Below are 19,377 nucleotides of genomic sequence, written 5' to 3'. Positions count from 1 at the left end.
ACCTGCAGTCCCAAGATTTGTACACATACTGTGTCTGAATACATTTTCTTTAGTAATATCTTCAGGTACAAAACATTAGACCAGAGGTATAAAGCCTTAGGCCTTAAATTTCTTGGACTGGTCCTTTATTTTATGGACCTGCCAGCCAATCTTATTTTTCGTAATGGTCTAGTGCCGAAAAGTGTCCTACGCTGAGCTTTGCAGCAGGTACAGAAAAGACTATTTCCGAATCCTTAATTGGGTACAAATTGTGAATATTTCATTTACCCTACACCTGCTATTTGCTGGATTGGGATTCAGGGACATGACAGAACTCGGTGACACCCCCGTGGTGCAGCCATGCTCAGCTCCTGCCTGGCAAGCTGCACTGGCTCTGCCAGTGTCTGATGCAAGAGCCCTGTTATTACTGTGCAGGACATCACTGCATCAAGAAGAAATATAGAAATGTTAAAGGGGGGAAAAAAAAAAATAAAAATGGAGGAGAGGTATTGTATCTCTGTGTTTTGCTCCCACAGGCTCCATCTTTGAATTTGCTCATCAATGAATTACTATGGGAGAGGCAAGAAGGTCTAAGACTTGCTGCAGATTTTTCTTCTAATGACTTCTGCATTGCTGGCCATAGCTACTGGCCCTAATGAGATCAGAGGGATGAGTCACAGACCATCAGCTCCCAGCACCATGGCTGCTGTGTCTCAGCACAGTGAGCTAGGAACAAATGCCTTCTGCAAAGGGCTTAGCGCCACTTCACAGGTCTCGCTTATGGCTCAGATTTTCTTGAAATAGCATGTGTAGCTGTGACAGACCATGTGCAGCTGCTTGTGATATGCATACATAAAACTGATGCACACTGATACACGTGCATTGAGATTGCCACATATCCAGAGACCCACACTTTTCCTAAAGTCATTGTGCTCTGGGTACCATCACTGGCGGAGCAGCCACTACATAAATCTGCCTCGCTGAAGCTTAGAACAATATAATCCAAGATATTGATTTCCCACCCACACAACCCACTTTCAGAACCGGGTTATTTCAGAAGAAATACACCTACGTGACTAGTTGGACATTATCGTATTTTCTGTACACCCGCTCCTTGTTACTCCAGGCCAGAAAGGAATTCAGGGTGGAGTAGGGATTCTCAGTTACATCGCATTTATCCCCATAATTCCAGATCTCCAGCCCCACCAAGGCAATCCGGATATTCAGGGACCTGTAAAACTGACAGATACAGGAGGGAAAACAGAGGACAAAATGAGCACCATTAATTTATTTTATTGCCTTTTAAACCTTGTGTATAAACACTGATAAATGCTAATACAGAAAGAAACACGTGATCAGAGATGTTCTCTCTGGAAATGCATTGTAACTTAGCACCATGTCTCTGCAGAATGAAAAGTGCACCACCCGCAAGACTAAATTGGGTTGGACTAGAGATGCTAAACATTCATTTTCTTAATGAATGACAGAGATATCATCTAGGAAAAAAAAAAAGAAAAAAAAAAGAAAAAAGAAAAGAAAAAAGAAACAAAGACTGGAGACTGACATCATGTTAATCTTTAGATATGTCAAAATTCCTCAGAAAGGAAGGAAATAATCTGCTGCCCACATCAAGTACAAACAGGACAAGTCTTCCTGGGCAGGGAGCAGTGGAAGGAGTTTAAGGAGAGATGGGGAGTACGAAGAGGGTAGATCTGAAAAGCAGTGATGTTTGCAGTGATGTTTACTTCAACAGCACTGTGTACCACTGCGAGGATGACCTCTGAAGGCTCCTACTTGGCAAGATTTCTACAATTTGAAGTGAATACCTTAGTCCTTTACCAAAAAGGAGTATTTAGGTGACACAGTTAATACAGAGATGCATTAAAATAAAGAGATGCTCCTGCTGGCTCCATGTTAAGGAAAGGAGACTCCCCCACCCCATCCCCAGTGTCCAACAACAGAACAATTGGGAAAACAGTCTCCACTCCCCAAGTCTCTGGGGAGAACTAGCAAAACATTACTCTCTCTCCCAAGAAGACAGCCTTCCTCTGCCACAATCAATTCTCATAATTGGCAATCTGAGCTTTGTCTTCCTTAGTTCTTGCACACCTGATCTCACCTTATCTACGTAATTAGCAGCCTCCACTAGTTTAAGCCTTGTTGCTTCAATGTTGAAGTGATGTTTCTGAAACTGAATAAAATGGACATGTCAGGCAGCACGAAGAGAACTAGGAAGAGATGAAATGTGTTAAAACATATCACATTATTTTGAGAATTAGAAGATGATGCCCAAATCCTTCCTTCACTGTACATCTCCCTATAAACCCACCTGTACACGCAAATTCAGAATTCATCCCTGGCATCCCACGGCAGGGATGTTTTTCCAGTGGTGGTAGGAACTGAGTGGAGCAACCCAAAGTCATCAAAAAAAATCAACATTTTTTAGGTAGAATATATGGTAACATCCAGGAAGAAGAAATTTGCCTATTTAAGCCACACAGTAATTAATGATTTAATTTTAGTGAAAAGTGTTTGATTCAAGGAATTAGTGTTGCAAAAGGTTGAGATTTTTATTAAGGAGACTGAAAAAGCTAGGACTTTTCTCCTAGCAAGGGAAGCAATAAAATAAGGGCAGTTCACAGCTACACTGCGAGGGTGCTTACCCCAGCTTGTCTAATGAAATGGTCAACAGCATATGGCAGTTCCTGGGTATAATGTGTTTTCTCATACTTTCTCTGGCATCCTGCTGCCTTATAGAGGAGACTGAAATGGCTTCTGCTCTCTGGTTTTGTTCAGAATAAATTATAGCCCAGAGCAGTACGTGGCTTTCACTGCTGGAGTTTCATGTTGTAAATTATAAATAGGATCAGCTCGACTCCTGTCTGTGCTGGAGATTAAATGATCAACGAAACACTGCGCAGTTTGCACTGTCAGTAAGTACATCTGGCATGCAGTCCAGGCTGGGTACGGGGGAGGGATTGCTGGCTTCAATGGGTCTCTTCTAGCCCTATTCTATCACCTGGAGCCTTTGAAACACCTATTTCTATCTCTGCCAAGAGCTCAAAGCAGAGGGTAATCTTGGTTATCTTCTCTAGAGATGAAATACAGACCCACATCATTGCTAGACACCCCCAGGTGACCCAAGGCTGAAGGCAGTCTCTCCCATCCTTAACCATGGGCAGCAAAGGGGCTCCCAAACGCTCATGAAGATATGGGAGCATTCAGCTCTGGATCACTGGTACCTTGGGAGGCAAAAACTGACCCCCAGCCCTTGTCCTTCATCCCAGTCATAACCTGCTAGGCAAGAGTGGCTGATGGTGGCAGCAGAGGGGACAGCAGTGACAGAGACTCAGTTCTCCCCAGCTGCAGGTGGGGGCAGGACATTTGGAATGGCAAAGGGAAGCCTGTCTGCCCCAGCTATGGCACCCGTCTGATGTCTATGGCACCAGCAATGCTGCAAGCAGGATGCTCGCCCTGTGCCCAGTGCTCATCTGGTATAAAACCCATCCCTTTTCTCACCTCCGCATAATCAGCCACAAGCAGCAGCTCCACATACTTCGTAGTCTGCAGAGTATCCCGCCTCACCTACAGCGGCAGCAACAAAGGTTATTTCCCCAATATCCCCCGAGAAACCCTTTGCAAAACATACATACAGGCTATTTTTCATTGTGTTTTTTTTTTTTTTTTTTTTTTCTTCTCCACTGGCCATTCACCCCACCCCACCAGGGACCTCAAGATGCGATTGATTTAGAGCAAACAGCATCACAAGTCAGTTATAGCACACGTTGATGTGCATGTTCTCAGCCCATCCCAGTTTGCTCATGTACCGGCTGCACAAATCCATGCAGGAACAGCCACAGCCTGGATTCGTCACCGTTCTCACAGCACTCATTGAGTTCCCTGCCAGAACCACTGTTTGGCAACCAGCTTGCTACAAAGCTCAGATATTCTCGCCCATTTCCCTTTCCAAGCTGTGCTCCTGCAGAGCAGCAGGATCCGCAGGCTGGGAGCCAGGGGGAAATCTGGAGCATCACATGGGGACCCGGTCAGAGCCCTCCTCACCCTGAGGTGGGGCGTTTTCACCCCGGCTGTGAAGTCCCTGAGCCAGCCCTCAGCTGTGACCGTGCCGTCCTGGTGGCCACAGGCTCCTCTCTGTAGCTTCAGGTCACCCAACCTGTAGATAAAGTGCTGGTCTGGGCTGCCGGGGACAGGCTCCACGATGTAGCTGGAGTTGCTGCTCAGCACGATGAGTCCTCTGTTGGAGCAGGAAGCAGAGAGACAGAAAACTAGTTACTACTGCAGCAAACTGAGCCAAATCCTTCCTCTGCTGCTGCGCTCCCAGCTGCCTTGGGGAGGCATTTATCTCTACCAGGCTGGGCAGCTCATTCAAAAGAAGGATGGGAATAGTTTGAGTTCAGAAGGGGGAATTCCTGAGCTTGCATATATTAAAAGCTGTTAAAATGGGCTCTGACAATCAGATGAAAGGCTGTAGGAGCACGTGCTGCTGCAACAAGGACTAATTTTATTTATTTATTTATTTATTTATTTATTTATTTAAAGTACAGCTTTTTCTTTAGTGGCAGTGGAAATTTTTCAGCTGATCAGAGAAATTTGTCTGCAGCAGAACTGCCTAAAAAAAAAAGTGAAGGTTTTGTTTTGTTTTTTGTCAATGGGAAAAAAAGTTTGTTTTTGCATCCTTTTTTTGCAGATTTTGTCTCCTTTCATTTCCCTGTCTCAAAGTCTCATTGTAGGGAATTAAAAAAAACACAACACCAATGTGGACAAATAACGGGTGCCACCATAACCCAGGTATTTTTCCACTTTCTTCCATCTCCTGAGAAGACCTATAACAATTTCTAATTAAGAATTTGCTTTTTACTTTTTTTTTTTCCCCTCACGTCAAGTGCCATTTTGGCCACAACCAGGGTCTGAACCCCAAAAGCCCCATGCCCCACCTCTTCATGGCCGCTCTCTCCAGCTGCCCGTCCCACCCCGTGCAGCCTCCCTTTGAAAAGAAAACCTGCTTCACACTGAAGAGAGCAAGCGCCTGACAAAAGGGGTCATAAAAGGGGCAATAAATAATGTATGTGACTGCAAAGTGCTTTCCTTGTGGTTCAGGATCATTTTCAAAGCACTTTCCCAGAGGCACATCTTATAAGCCTTTTTTTCCATCCCATGGCTACTTATGGGAGCAAGTGCAGCCACACAGCTTTAAGGAGAGCAGGGAGCTGTTGTTATGCTTTGTCCCACTTTTCCTCCAGTTCTTCCCCAAAAGCCTAAGCCACGAATCAGCTCAGAGCTTCCCCAAGTTGCCAATAATGCTCATAGAGCCCAGCAGCATCTTAAGCTGGGATGGTCACCTTCTCCTCCAGAGCCTCTGGTTACAGCTGCCTTCAGGTTTAGGGCTGTATCCTGCCTTCTCTCCTCTCCACAGGGCAGCCCCCAAGCAGAGGCTCTGTGTGCATATGCAAAAAGCCCTGCAATGGCCCAGTTGGCTTTCTGGTATGAAGCACTCAGGGCATCGAACACCCTCAGAAGATGACCTGAGGGGTGCAGGAGCTGTTACATGCACCCCAGACATCTGTCTCCTCTAGCTAGAAGGGGACAAGACAGGCTGGCAGAAGCAGAGCACACCTGTGACTACTTTTGGATGACTTACTGCAAACCACAGGTGGCCACACTGCCCTGTTTATTTCCCCGGGCTCTTTGGCGTGCTATACATCCACTTAAGATTTCTGGGGTTTGCTTTGGCAAGGGCTGCTTCCTGGCTGGGCCATGTCCCATCAGCACAGCTCCCAATTACTTCTTGAGAGCAGATGACCGCTAATATCAATAAAGCGCACATGGTATTTTGGAAACAAACTCAGAGCTGGTGTAAATGAACACATACGGACCGTCTTTTTCTGCCAGAGACTCCATTATGACCAAAGCCAAGGTATTAAAGGCGGAACACACAACCCCTGCACCACCCAGGGAGAAAAGTGGGGAGTGAGGTGAGGAAGCAGAGCTGACAATGCTGGGGGAAGTTTGGACCTGAACACTGTCCCCAAACACAAAAACTGGCCAGTTGGGAGAGGCTGGGAGAAGGAGCTGGGTTTGGTATTAGCACAGGAGCATTGGGTTGGGACAGGGCGAGTCCTGTCCCTGTCTCTGTGAGGGACACAGCCCTGGGTCACTACTGGGAGACGCCCCTTGCTCCAGACGATGCCTGAGCTGAAGATATTTCCCCTGACGTGCTCCCTTTAGTGCCCAGGACTCTTTGTTGGGTGGGATTTGAGGACAGGCCCACCTGCCCAGACAGACCCTGAGGTGCACGGCACAACACTGACCCCCATACTTACCGCAGGCCCCTGCACGCACTGAGCGCCACACTGGAGTGCTCTCTGCCCCGCACTGTCCCATGGTAAAAGCAGTGCTCCTGCAAGGCAGAGGGCAGCGGGGTTGGCAATTTACTTCAGGGATGGACACACGCTATGTTTAGGCATCACTGAGTCCCGTTTGAGTCCCAGTACTCCACTAATTGCTCTATTTCCGCTGCAAGTGGTGCCTGTCTCCATTACATCCCCAAGGATGCAACTCGGATGGCCTCAGCATGAAGCAGATGTGGAGCTGACTGTAAGGGAGCTGCCTGTCGATGGCAGCTGGCCCCGGGTCAGGCCCCAGAGGACGTGCCTGGGAGGGTGACGCCATGGGCAGTAGGGAAGTCCCCGCCTGGGGGCTCCGGGCAAGACAAAGGCAGCTTCTGGCAGGGACAAGGAGGCTTTGGGGTAGAAACGCCAACATACCCATCCCGGCCCTTCCCCTCGCCCGGGGGCAGCACCAGTAAAGATGATCTCATGGGGATTTTATCTCTTATTTTTACATCGCGACCAATGCGCATCTTTGTGCCGCTGCGGCAGTCAGCCAGCCAAGGGCAGTGTGAGAGCAGTAATTCATGGGGGGCTTAGCTGGAGAGCAGCCAGCTCACTCAGGCTGGTTTTCCCAAAGGCTGCAAACATCCCCAGCATGGGGTGGCAGAATTAAAAGCAAGAGGGTGAGCAGTGGGAGGAATGGACAATTCTCCAGCTCTCGGAGATTAGGGAGCAATGCTGCTGGCTGACCTCGGCAGATAACAGAGCTCAGGCAAAAACAGGAAGGTGTTTTTACCATTGTTTGGTGACGGAGATGCTTTCTCGCTGGAAAACCCCAGGCCAGTAAGCCAGACTGCCCTCCCCTTCAGCTTCCAGCTGTGGGAAGCCTGGCCTGGAAGAAAGGCTCTGGAGGACGATGCTCCCCTGCTGCTCCCTGCATGCCAGGGTCTGCACTCACCGTGTGGCTCAGGGGCACGGTCTGAGCTTGTCCCGTCTGGTTGTAATGAGTCTCGGTGTAGCCTGGTGCAAAGAGGTTTCTGCAGATATCAGGGAAAAAAAGGGGCAGGGGAGGAAGACAGTAAGAGATTTCTTTAGACCTGGATTTATTTTCCTACTTGTACTGGAAAATTTGCCTGACCTCACCACATCCAGCTATATACTGCCCTCCCAGGAGCTCTGCACTTCTCTTGTGGAGCACACCCACTTCCGAAGGGATGTGGCAAACCATCTTCCTAAGTGCTCTTGCAAGCCATTTGTTAAATTAAATTAAAACAATAAAGGAGAGGCTATCCCTCAGTTCAATCAGGTGCTGAACTGCATTTCTAATAGCCTCAAGTGAGCAAGTTTTTATGTGAAGATTTAAAAAAATGAATAAAATATCATCATCCTCCCTTAATGGGTGAAAGTCTCTGTGCAGAGTCTCCTTTCTGCTGCAAAGTTCTGCCCCAGATATACTGGAAGGAGGCTGAGCATACTGAAGGCCAGCTCAGGACACATCTTGGCACAGGAGCACGGGTGCGAGTTCATAGCTCAAATCCAGACTCTCCAGTGCTCAGATCTGAGCGCAATTATAAACTGATCTGCATCTGCATTTCAACCTCTGACCAGCAGCCGATTCACATCTTTGTTCTAGGAAACTGCTGATTCCCCAGTTTGAATTTGATCATGCCATCCTCATATAGACAATATTCTCCCTGTCTTTAGCCCAGGATTAGGCCAAAAGTCTATAAAAGGCGCTCCTGTGCACTGAATAGTAAGTGTTTTGACTTGGTTCCAGAGGAAACAGCCTTCCCCTTTTTTTAAACATCTGCATTTACTAAACAGTGATGTAAAAAAGTACAGTAAGTCAAAATCTGGGCCAAACCAAGAAGGTCACATCCTGTGTCCATCTCAGCCACAGTATAACACAGCTTTAAAACTTTTTTTTTTTTTTTTAAACAATGGTCTCATTTCCAAAAAATTGGATCCTAGAACGTGCCCGGTCAATCCAGCACTCTCGCACAGCAACCTCGTGCTGCTGTCCCCCCAGGAGGTACCACCCGTGCTGCAGCACGAGGATGCTGCGCGCCCCGGGCAGCGTGACACCTGCAGCGCCCAGCTGCAGCTCGGCCCCTCTGCGTCGCTGCTTCAGGCTCCACATGAAGGAAAGGAGCAAAAGGTTTTGGTTTTTTGTATGGTTTCTTCAGGCTGGGTAAACATGACCTGACTGATCAGTCTGTACAAGAAGCAAAATTGAAGATTTCCCCCCCCCCCCTTTTTTTTTTTTTTTTTTTTTTTTTTTAATACGTGGCAATCAGTTCTAATGTACCTTCAAATCCTCTTTTTCAATAATGGAGTGTGTGTTTGTGATATCAACTGATTAAATTAAGCCTGAGCCTCCGGAAAGAAGCACCACCTCTTATCAGAGTGTATGAAAGTGCTTCCCCATCCTGCATCCAAAGGGCAGGACACCTGAACAAGTAACGATGCCTTAGTGTCAACCAAAACCGTGTGCCACTGCTTTACTTTATAGCATTTGATGCCAGGAATACAAGAGCTTTTATCTCCACTTTCAGAGTTCACTGTAGCCCAGGAAAGCTCATTTCGTTTCTTTCTGATGTGCTAATTCCTATCACTAGATCTTGTCAGCGATCCGGAAGGCTCAATTGCTGTTTTCCAGCTATCTCCGATCTGCAAGACGAAGATAAACCCAGAAGTGCCATCCCACAAAAAATAACTCCCTTCAGCTCCCTGACTGCAGTAGCTTGCTCAGCAGGAGGCTGCAAGAAATAAATGTTTAATCAACAGATTGCATTAACTGGAAGGAAATTGCCTTGAGCAATGTGCTCTGGCAGGTATCTGGTCTCTGTAAGAGACTGTCATCTTGAGAGGAGACGTGAAACCGATGCGAATCTGCCTGGTGCTACTGCAGCCAGAATTAGACACCAGCCCATAGATTTCCAGTAGCAGAGGCTTGCACAGCCTACTTTTTCATTCCCAAACAAGCACGCCTGTGTTTTCCTCCTGCTCCCTTATTCTTGGAAAGCATGTGCTATGAATAGCTAGTTTTTTCTCTGCCCCAGCGCCACAAAACTGTCCAGTGCTTTGACTCTTGGTGCCCAGGGCTCATCTGCCCCTCCAGCTCCCACCCAGCCCCACAGCCGAGCCCAGCACACCAGGTTTTTTGGGCACAGGATGATGGCACAATGCACACACTGTGTGCACTTCTCTTCCTACCAGCAGACAGAGAGGTCTGGAAGGGGATGACGCTGCTGAGCGGTCTGCCTGTGCGGTTAGATATCTGTGCAGCTGCTGAGCAGTGCCATCTGATGACTTTCAATTCCCTCTCCACCAGCAGACTCCTGTGCTACATCGTAGGTTTCCCATGCAAGACCCAGCTTCTTATTCTGAGCCAAAACAGCCTTGTTTTGAAGGTCTTCCCTCGCTGTAGCACAGGGGAGCCCTTGGGCTCTTGCAACATTGCTGCGGTGTGAGGTGGTGAGGGTAGGAAAGAGGAAAAACAACAGGACATCTTGCAATACTCTCAAGGGGCTACCGCACTTCACAGCCTGTGAAAGTTCATTTCCAGCCCAGCTCACTTCCTCAGCTAGCATCAAGTTTACCACCAAAACGTAAACAAATAGAAGAGAAACCTTCACAGCTCCAAGTGCACCAGAGTCATCAGCCCATCAGTTCCTCTTCTCCATGTGTTGTTGGATAAACAGGAGAGACCAGCGAGACACCGGTACCCCAAAGCCTTTTATCTGCTTTTATCTGCTCAGTGACCTTCATCTGCCACCATTTCAGGACACTGCCAGGCTCCCAGAGAGCTCAGCCCTGCAAATGCTGTGGGACCTGACTCACGGCTTCCATAGGAGCACAAGGTTTATGTTCTTGATAGAGGAGGAGAGCACAGAAAAACATAGCATGATTTGATCCTTTCTTTCCTGTTATGTTATATAGCCCTGCAGCCATCTCTGAAACAGCTTTAGATGTAGGTGCAAATGCCTGTAAGGTTTGGATGTGAAAACAGCATCATGTAAAGGCTTCAGAGAGCCACACAGCTGACAGACTGCTAGCACACATCTTCAGTAAAAGGCAGCACAGAGTTGGCCATTAGAGGGGTTATCAGCAGAAGGAATTGATGAAATCAGAGTGAAAGTGGTTTGAGGATGGGAGGGTTCTCAGGGTTAAGCCCTGATCACAGCTGCAGCTATGTGGGGCTGTTTGAGTGCTCAGGGTGTCCTCGAGGATCCCACACACCTTCCCAGCAGCAACCAACCTTCGGCAAGATCAGTCGCTCCCCTAGATCCAGCTCAGGCTGCACGCACTGGGTGGAAAAGCCGGCTCTTGGCAGGCCCTGCCCTGCAGAAAGCCTCAGGACCCGGCTTCAATGCAAGCAAGGAAGCCAAATGAAGCACAAGTGGCTCGGTGCCATAACGTACAGATGGCTTGAGCCTGTTTCTGCTGATGGCCGGTGTGGAGCAGCCTTGGCCCTGCTCCAGGCTGTCAATGATATCATTGTTGGAGACAAAGCCCCGCTCTCCACACCGCCGTGTGGAGCTGGCAGGCCGGGGCAGTGCCTCTCCGCCTTGCCACATCGAGACACGGTCGTGCACTTCACACATGAGCCAATAGCATTCAGTGGCAGAAAATGTGGGGGCAAACCCAGGTTTGTGTGGGAGCAGCTGCCCCCAAAGGGAACATCCCAGAGCTCCCCAAAACAGCAGGAGGTTGTTGGGGCTGTTCTACTGCAGCCATGCTTGCTTGAGGGAGTGCACGTCGCCCAGCTGCTCTGGGGAGCCTCACCCATACTCTCCTGGTAAAAGGGGAGCAGTTGTGTCTGCCTGTGAAACATCACTTGCTAGCAGAAGCCTCAGAGGAGCTCAGAGGCCTCCATCACAGGGGGAGCCATGGGAGGTGTGTTTTCCCCAGTCAGAGATCATCATGGGCAATGGCAGCACCCCACCAACACGCTGCTGCACTCACCCATGGGAGCAAGCCCCTTTTTTTAAAATAATTCAGTCCCACCAGCTACTTTGTTTGGGTTCATTGTACAGAGGGAGTGGTCTGCATGGACAGCTGCCACTTTTAAAATAGGAGACAAACATATTTTTTGTTCCACCTCACCACCACCCTCCCCCCCCCCCAAAAAAAAAAAAAAAAAAAAAAAAAAAAAGAGAGACAGTCCACAAGCCTCTTGTGAGAAACATCTACTCCTCATTTTTAAGTCTTGGGACTAAGAAGAGTGAAGCCTGCAGTCTCTGACATTTCTTTCCTTGTCCCTTTCCTCAAATCACAATAAATCTGTCCAGCCTGGCTGCCAGCATCTGGGGGTGGAGGGAATTGGTTCTCCCAAGAAAGTTTTGACATCAGATTTCCATCTACAATTTGTGGTCCCTCTCCACTGCCTTCCAGTAGGATCCAAGTAGGGCAAGAAAGGGAATTTGACTCCTCACTTCCCAGACTGTTAAACGTTCCCTAATGTCAGAATTTATGATGAGAACCTGAGGTGACCCCATCTCAAACACCACCGAAATGGCACCCCTGACAATGCAAGCAGGCAGCCCTGCTCTCTGTATCCACCCCTAGTGGGAAATCAGGGATTTCACCTCTCTGCAAGTCTCCGGCCAAATCCCAGCACTTCATTAAATCACTGAAATCCAAACTTTTTTTTCTTGGTGCTGATGAATCTCATCCAGACAAAGCTTAAAGCTCTTAAGCTCCCTCCCTCAAGAGCCTTTGCTGATGTATCTGAGAACATGTTTATTGTGCAAACTGCAGCAGTTTGGAAGGAAGAAAGTTTCCCAGCTCTTTAGGTGGAACTACACTCCTATTTCTGTGACAGTTATCATGTAAATCACGTTACAGGACCCAAGCAAAATTTGTCACATTACCCTCCAGCTCACCAATGGGAACCATAAAACTTGCCTTGAGAGGAAAAAGGAAATAAAATAAATGGGAAATTAGCTGATAATGAGTCAGGGAGCAAAAGATTTAAAGGGTTCCATTTCCTTCTCTCTTCCTCCCTGCCCCACACAGAAATCACCGAATGTCTCAGGGGAACCAGGAGGCTGAAAGGCAGTTATGGCTTTCCAGGTCCCACCCCTGTTTTTCTGATGACTCCGAGAGACAACAGAGCAGGATAAACTCGATTTCCCTCCTTTATGTAACCCTTAACCCCCCGTGCAGGAAGTCTAATAGACACTGATAGTGTGCAGCTCATCAGTGGAATAATCTCAGATATCCTTCCTGCCTGGGGGTGGGCAGCAACCTCCCCTCTTCCTCATTCAGCTGGGAGAAGAGGCACTGGAAATGAAAAAGAAGGAAACTGTGACACACAAGTGACATGCAAATCTGTCATCGAGCTGCTGAGAGCATCAAATAGGGCAGGAGTGATTGTCAGCTACCTGGATGGGGCCAGAAGGGCTTGGACACGATACTGCTCCTTATCAGATCCAGCTGACACAAAATAGCCATCTGGATTGCTCCCAAGCTCAGGCCAGATAGGTTTTGGACTTTTTGTGCTGTCCTCAGGCCACTGCTGCACGTTTCTGCCAGCCTGTGATCACAGGTGCTGTAGGAATGCAGCAGGCAGAACACAACTGAAGCACCCACCTATGGGATTCACCGCAGGCAGGGACACCCCTGGAGAAGGTGACTTCTAGAGGAGCACCCACTGCCCTTCACAGCAAGCCATCCTTCCCCATGTCTGCTCTTCCCCACAGTAGACAAAAAAGAGGAGGACAGGGAGGAAAGTCTTGTAGATATTTCTCCTGCATTCCAGTGAGAAAAATTCCACACAGGTTTCTGCTGTGCAAATGTCAACTCCCCCTTTGCTAGAAAGGGCTCACACCAGGCAGCTCTGCCACATATTCAGACCATCCCAGCATCCCCTCCACGCTTGGCTCAAAGCTGCTTTTTATTAACAAATGTGAATGCCTTTAAAATAGTCTCTTCTGATCCAAGATTTTCAACTCAGATTCTTCCGTTCCTAAGCCCCAGCCAATTTTAAAACTGTTTTATAGGCATCTCTCCATATATTTGTTGTTTGTGCAGCTTTGAGCTTTCCAATCCTGCAGCTGCACGACATGGTTTTGGGTCACTTAAAACAAGCCTAAGTCATTTGGGGGATATACTTTTGTCGTTACTCAGAGATGTTACATGGTGTTGTGAACTCTACTTGGAACCGCGGTGTGGTTCCGCCTTTGTATTAAATGCCTGAACAGGAAATAATGCAATATTATGTTAACAACTAATGCAATAATTGTATTCTTAGATATATGAAGCCCAAACACAGATGATGTACCGAGTCTTTCAAAATACAGAATTGTGTGCAGTTCTGAAGAAATATATGCAATAATGTTTCACCTCTGGATGAACACCATGTCCTTTTCATATAGGATATGAAATTACAGTCTTCATGTGAACATTTCTTCCACATACTCAAGACAGCTTGTTTCATTCAAAGCTAGTTTATCCCTACAAAACCAATATAGATGATTGTATTTCCCCCTTCCTTTTCCAAAGCAAGCCCGTATTTTCATCACCTTCATCTCTCTTTATGGGCTGGTGAGCATGTGGACATGTAACAAGGTTGCCTAACCCACCAGATTTCCAGAGCTTCTCTAAACTGGATCGATGAAATGACCCAGACCTCTGGGGCTCATTTGAACTCAAAAAGCCATAAGTACCTTCCACTGCCAAGGAAACTCAAAGCAGAGCAGCTAGCCCTTCAGGTGGCTCCAAAGGGACACTTCGCAATGGGGACCCACACCTCCTCTCACATTGCCTGGGTGCCTGACAAACCCCCCCGGGGAAGATGCCCCAATCTGTCACCACTCAGCACCCCAAGCCTCAGCTGTGTTAAGCTGCTGGGCACTGGGAGCTACCCCAGGCTGGACTCCATGTGCAGCAGCAAGGAGCAGCAGTTCTCCTTCCCTTCTCGTACAAGTGTTCTGTGGATGCTGTTGTTATCAGGGCTCCCATGCACTTCATGCTTTTCTGGCTGCCTCATCATTGCTCTCTCAGTTTGAGAGTCTCTAAACTACTTTTGCACCTCTGCGAGTCTGAGAAGCGGTGGCTCTCCAGAGCCTCTCCTAATCACATTCACAGACTTGCACTTTGGGATGGTGCCATCACCTCTCCTGCACGAGGACTTGAGGCCTGGCAAGTCTCCCATGTGAAGTGCTGCTATCAATAAATCACTTGCATTTTCCACAAAAAAAATAAATAAATAAAACCAGAAACTCCAAGCCAGTCGCCCTATTTCAGCAGTCCTTGTAAGGGGAATTACCCTGCAGTGGAACCATGTGTGCAGACTTCAGCCTGCGTGTATACATCTCAATGAATGAAAATACATTTCAGGAAATAAGCACAATAGAAGCCCTCTATTATTATCATGGTGTTTACCAACACCAGCAACGTGTTTGCCTGCGCTGGAAATAGCACAGCTCCGCTCCCGCGAGGCACCTGGAGTTAGGTCACCATGCTGCATACAGACTGGTTCTGCAAGGCTCCTTGCTTCTGCCAGCAGTGAATTCACTTCTGCACAGTTGTTGCTGAATATTTTAGACCTGACAGCCCTTCCACTGGGAAGAAGACCCCCAGCAGGCACATCACCTCCAGGTCCAGCTCAGAGACCATCCCTGGTGAAATTGCTGTCAGCACCAGCTATAGTTCCTGCATTAGACAGGACCAAGTTGGCAGAGCTCATGCTGTCTGGTCTCTTCCATCCCTTCTCTATTTTCCCAGCTGAGACACACCAAGACACAGAATTTACAGCCGGTTCTGTTTAGCCCCACACAGGTGCAGACTGACTGGGAGATGTATCCAGGTTTTGCTGCTCCAAACCCCCCAGCAGTTTCTGTAGTCTATTACAGAAAGCACCTCGTACATGTAGGATGTACGCTCCTCTCATCAGCCATCAGGCTTCATGCTTTACTGCACACAACGCCAAGAAAAATCTGGTTTTCTTCCAAGCCACCCAAATATTATTTAGATTTATGCACTGCCATCAGAACTAATAAGATCTTCTGACACTTCGCCCTTTCAGGAGGAAAGCTGAGCCCTGAGCTCTGTGATTGGCATGTCCATACAATACCTTTAAAATACTGCCAGAGTTACTATTCCAAGGCTATTATTCCCTCTGCTGGTTCTAGCTGACATACAATTGGTAGTGTTTCCACAGATAAATCTTCAGATCAATTCAAAAATAAAACACCAACAGGGCAAGTGGACTGCTTGGCAAAAGCAGCTTATTGCAGCTACATTTCCAGCTGCTTTTTTACCACTGGAAGCTAATCCACACACTGGACAAAGCCAGTGGAGAAAGCCTCAAGGCAGGAATCTTTCTACCTCCCTTTGTCTCCTGCAGTTTCAGCTGAATTCAATACACATCATGCCCAATGCTATCACACAGCATTGCTGGATCATGCCCGAGAAGAGGCTGCATTTCAGTTAATGTAAAAGCATTTTTTCAGTCTATTTTAGCATGAAGGTCACTAATGGAATAGAAACTGTCAGATCATTTCTCCTAGGAACCAGGGAGCAGCATCACTTCTGATCACAGCAAATGAAATCCTCATTACAGTCACACTGACTCTAAAGCAGGGAGCCATTTGGTAAATAGAGAGTTTTGTAGCAGCAACATTTTCTGGTTAAATAAAGAATTATGATGCAAAAACAGCTTTGCAGGCTGCAGGCCAGGTCACTACCTGCTTTTTGCTGACAAAGCTCTGTTGCAGTCAGGGCTGCCTGGCTGATTAACATCAGTGGGTCTCGGACCTGGAATAACCTTGAAATCCCAAAAAGGACTTCCTCATCCTGTCTTTATCAGAACCCTGTTAAGTCAGTGGTGGTTTTCCTGTTGACTTCATTGTAATCCTTATACATTATTTCAGTGAGCACACAGGTCAGAATGCAATGCTCAAGCACACTTACCCATTTTTCTCTAACTCCAAGACAAGCTCCTGGCCTTCTGCCTCGATCTTAACTTCAGCTCGGAATGGATGCTGTGTGCAAAAGAGACAATGCCTGTTACTCAGAAATCATCATCACCGCAAATGTATCCACACACTGCATGTCCAGCTCCAGGGGTGCACTGAGCCCCTCTGCGTGCACACCATGGTCAGGACCACGTCATGGGACACTCCAACTTGCCCCATAGGTCTACACATCAAATAGAGGAGCTAGCTAACCAAAGCTTCATTTGTTGTCACAGCAGAGAGGAAAAAAAAAAAAAAAAAATTTTTTAGAAGCCTATTTCAGCACAAGAGCAATCACGCCTCTTTCAGAGATTTTCACAAAATTCTTTTACTCCCAGAAGATGTCAGTAAGATGCAGGCTACAGTCTCCCTTAGACGTCTTCAGGCCCTCACTGTTTTGGGGACGGTATTTCACAGCTGCTCCCATATTAGTCCCAGGCTGCGGAGGGACTGGAAACCATGACAGCAGCTTTCTGGTGTGTTCAAGCACGCCAGCCACAGCCCTGGTTTGCAATCTGCATATAGCTCGGCTCCAAGTGAGGATGCAGGACAGCTGGCTGTGTTAATGCAGCTATTAGTGTTAGCAGAAAGGGCCCCAATTTCTTAGCACAATGGCCGATGTATAACCAAAACCACCATTAAAAAAAAATAATAATAATTTAAGGCTAGAATACATTTCCAGGGGCCCAACTAGATGGCCTCTGCAGATCTCCGGGGTTTTACCTCCCTCTCAAAGCAGAACCACTGGCTGAAGGCAGGTTTCTGGATCTGAGTGATTACACATAAAGGAAATGGATGAATAACTCCTCAGAAAAGAAATAACCCATCAGATAAAAGACTTCTCTATTCAGCTGAAACCGCACCCCCAAAAATTCCTGAAAACTGGTGAGAGATGATCAACTCTATTTCCTTATTCAGTGTTAGTGGGGATTTTGCAGAAGAGACCAACTGAAAGCATGACAGATTTAACAGGATGCTCTGTTAAAAGGTTTGTCAGCCAGAGCCATGCTTTGGTGTCACTTCATTGATTCCAAGTTCAATTACAAGCTCCTCTTAAATCAGCTCCTGCTCATATTTTTTTGTTTATCTGTCCTTCATTTTTCAGGGCATTGTATCAGGCTCACACAGGTGATGCAGAAGTAAACACATTCAATCCATGCAGCAATGGCTAATTCCAAGGGGCTGAGCTTTGGTTTACTGACTTACAGGTGCTCGGTATGACCCAGGGTGGGTCTGTTGTTCTGCTAATGTGTAAGCAAGAGAGGCTGCCTTGCCCATAGCTAGGGGGTCTAAGGGTCTATTACTGTAATTACTCAAAGGTTGTGCAAACATTGTTATTACTAATAATGCCTTCCCTTCTCCTTCAATAAATACACTGCTTCAGAGTGCATTGATTGCTGTGTAACTGAAACATCCCAGCTGTACATAAGCTTTGCTAACACTCATTTGGGAGCCAACAGGAATTTGCCTGAAACAAACCAAGCGAGACCCCTGAGACACAGCAAATTTATGTCAGGGCAAATGCTGTCCAGATGTATTCATATTGCTATCAATATGAGAGAGAAACAAAGCTTCCAGGCTATGTTGCAAGAATAGTTTTAAGAGAATTAAGAGCATGAGAAAGTCATTGCAGCTTTTTCTTATTTAAAGTATTGGAAATTCCCATTACATAGGGTGGACAAAGCCTGGAATAACAATGCTTATTGAGAGCCACCATAATTTTTCTTCAGAATAATGCTGTAGCTTCCCTTTTCCTGGTTCACCATTTAAACATCACTTGGATTGTCCTTTCCCACTTCATTATGCAACTGATAACTTCTTGAAAGCAGCAACACAGATGCTGGGAAAAGGAACTGTGGTTTGTGGTTGATGTTCAAATCTGGCATCCCAGCAGTTCCCAAAACGGCTGCAGGCTACTGACACGCCGCTGAATTGCCATGTGTAAGAGGGGAGCGAGCTCTGCACCAACAAACGGTGTGCAAGGCACAGGCTGCCAGAGGAGCTGCAGATGCTCCAGCCCTGGAGGTGCTCGAGGCCAGGTGGGATGGGGACGAGGATGGGGCTGGGGGCAGCCTGGGCTGGCGGGATGTGTCCCTACTCATTTCAGGGGGCTGGAACTGGGTGGGCATTAAGGTCCCTTCTTACCCAAGCCGTTCAGTGATTCTCAGATCTGCACCTGAGCAGGGCGTGGGGCTTTGTGTTTGCAGTCAAGCACCCCCCAGCTGCGCTTCTGCTCCCCGCAGCCCCTCCAACAGCTCAGGCAGCAGGACCAAAGCGGGGGCCTTCCAGCCCTCGGCGTTAGTCCCCCTCCCTCCCGAAGCCCCCGGGGGTGCCGGCAAAGCAGACACAAGCCGGCTCTCACCACCCACCTTCTCGCCGCCGGGGCTCCCCAGCGCTTCCCAGCGCGGCACCACCACAACGGGCTGCGGCTCCGAGCCGGCGGCCACCTCTCCTCCTGGGGAAAAACGAGACGAGCAGCTCACCAGCCCGGCCCTCGAGTGAAAAAAACGAGGAACCGGGCCGGAGGAGACCCCCTTCATCCCACCCCATGCCATGCCATCCTCCCCATGCCATCCTCTCCATCTCACCCCACCCCACCCTATGGCATCCTCCCCATCCCACCCCACCCTCCCCAGGGCTCAGGCAGCAAGATGCACTTGTCCCCCCCGCACTCACGGCGCGGTGGCCGCAGCAGCAGCGAGAGGGCGATGCCGCAGAGCAGCCCCCGGCCCCGCATAGCTCCGGGCAGGAACGGCTCCACCGCCGCCCCGCGTATAAAAGCTGCCGGCGCAGCTTTCCCCTCCCACCCCCGGCCCTACAGCCGGCCCTACAGCCCCCTGCCTGGGGGTGGGGGTGCTGCCGGGTGTCTCCTCCTCCTCTTCTTCCTCCTGCCCGGCTCGGGGATGCGCCACGGGTACCGGTGGGGGGAGCCCTGGGGGTCCCCCTCCGCCAGGCGCTGTGCCAGCACAGCAAGCTGACGGCCAGCAAAGGAGGGGAGACCTGCTGGATTAAGCAGGCAAATACGTGCTAAGCTCCTGGAGGAGCTGTGCTCTGGCACTGTTGGTGTATTTATTGTATTTATA

At 48.3% G+C, this 19,377-nt stretch overlaps 1 protein-coding gene across 1 annotated transcript in view; it reads right to left on the bottom strand.

Moving 5' to 3' along the window:
* ADAM19 (ADAM metallopeptidase domain 19) overlaps positions 1-19,031 on the bottom strand; it is a 31,860-nt gene extending 12,829 nt beyond the window's left edge. The window contains exons 1-9 of the mRNA XM_032196864.1: positions 18,971-19,031; positions 18,664-18,749; positions 16,251-16,321; positions 7,288-7,366; positions 6,321-6,397; positions 4,042-4,234; positions 3,499-3,564; positions 2,099-2,170; positions 1,052-1,218 (exon numbers count right to left, since the gene is read on the bottom strand). Of these exons, the coding sequence (XP_032052755.1) occupies positions 1,052-1,218; positions 2,099-2,170; positions 3,499-3,564; positions 4,042-4,234; positions 6,321-6,397; positions 7,288-7,366; positions 16,251-16,321; positions 18,664-18,749; positions 18,971-19,031 (872 nt within the window). The remainder of the gene's footprint in view (positions 1-1,051; positions 1,219-2,098; positions 2,171-3,498; positions 3,565-4,041; positions 4,235-6,320; positions 6,398-7,287; positions 7,367-16,250; positions 16,322-18,663; positions 18,750-18,970) is intronic.
* Between the last annotated feature and the right edge of the window lie 346 nt (positions 19,032-19,377).

The sequence above is a fragment of the Aythya fuligula genome, chromosome 14 (genome assembly GCF_009819795.1).
Source record: "Aythya fuligula isolate bAytFul2 chromosome 14, bAytFul2.pri, whole genome shotgun sequence".
Taxonomy (NCBI): Eukaryota; Metazoa; Chordata; class Aves; order Anseriformes; family Anatidae; genus Aythya; species Aythya fuligula.
This window is presented reverse-complemented; position numbering and strand designations above follow the sequence as displayed.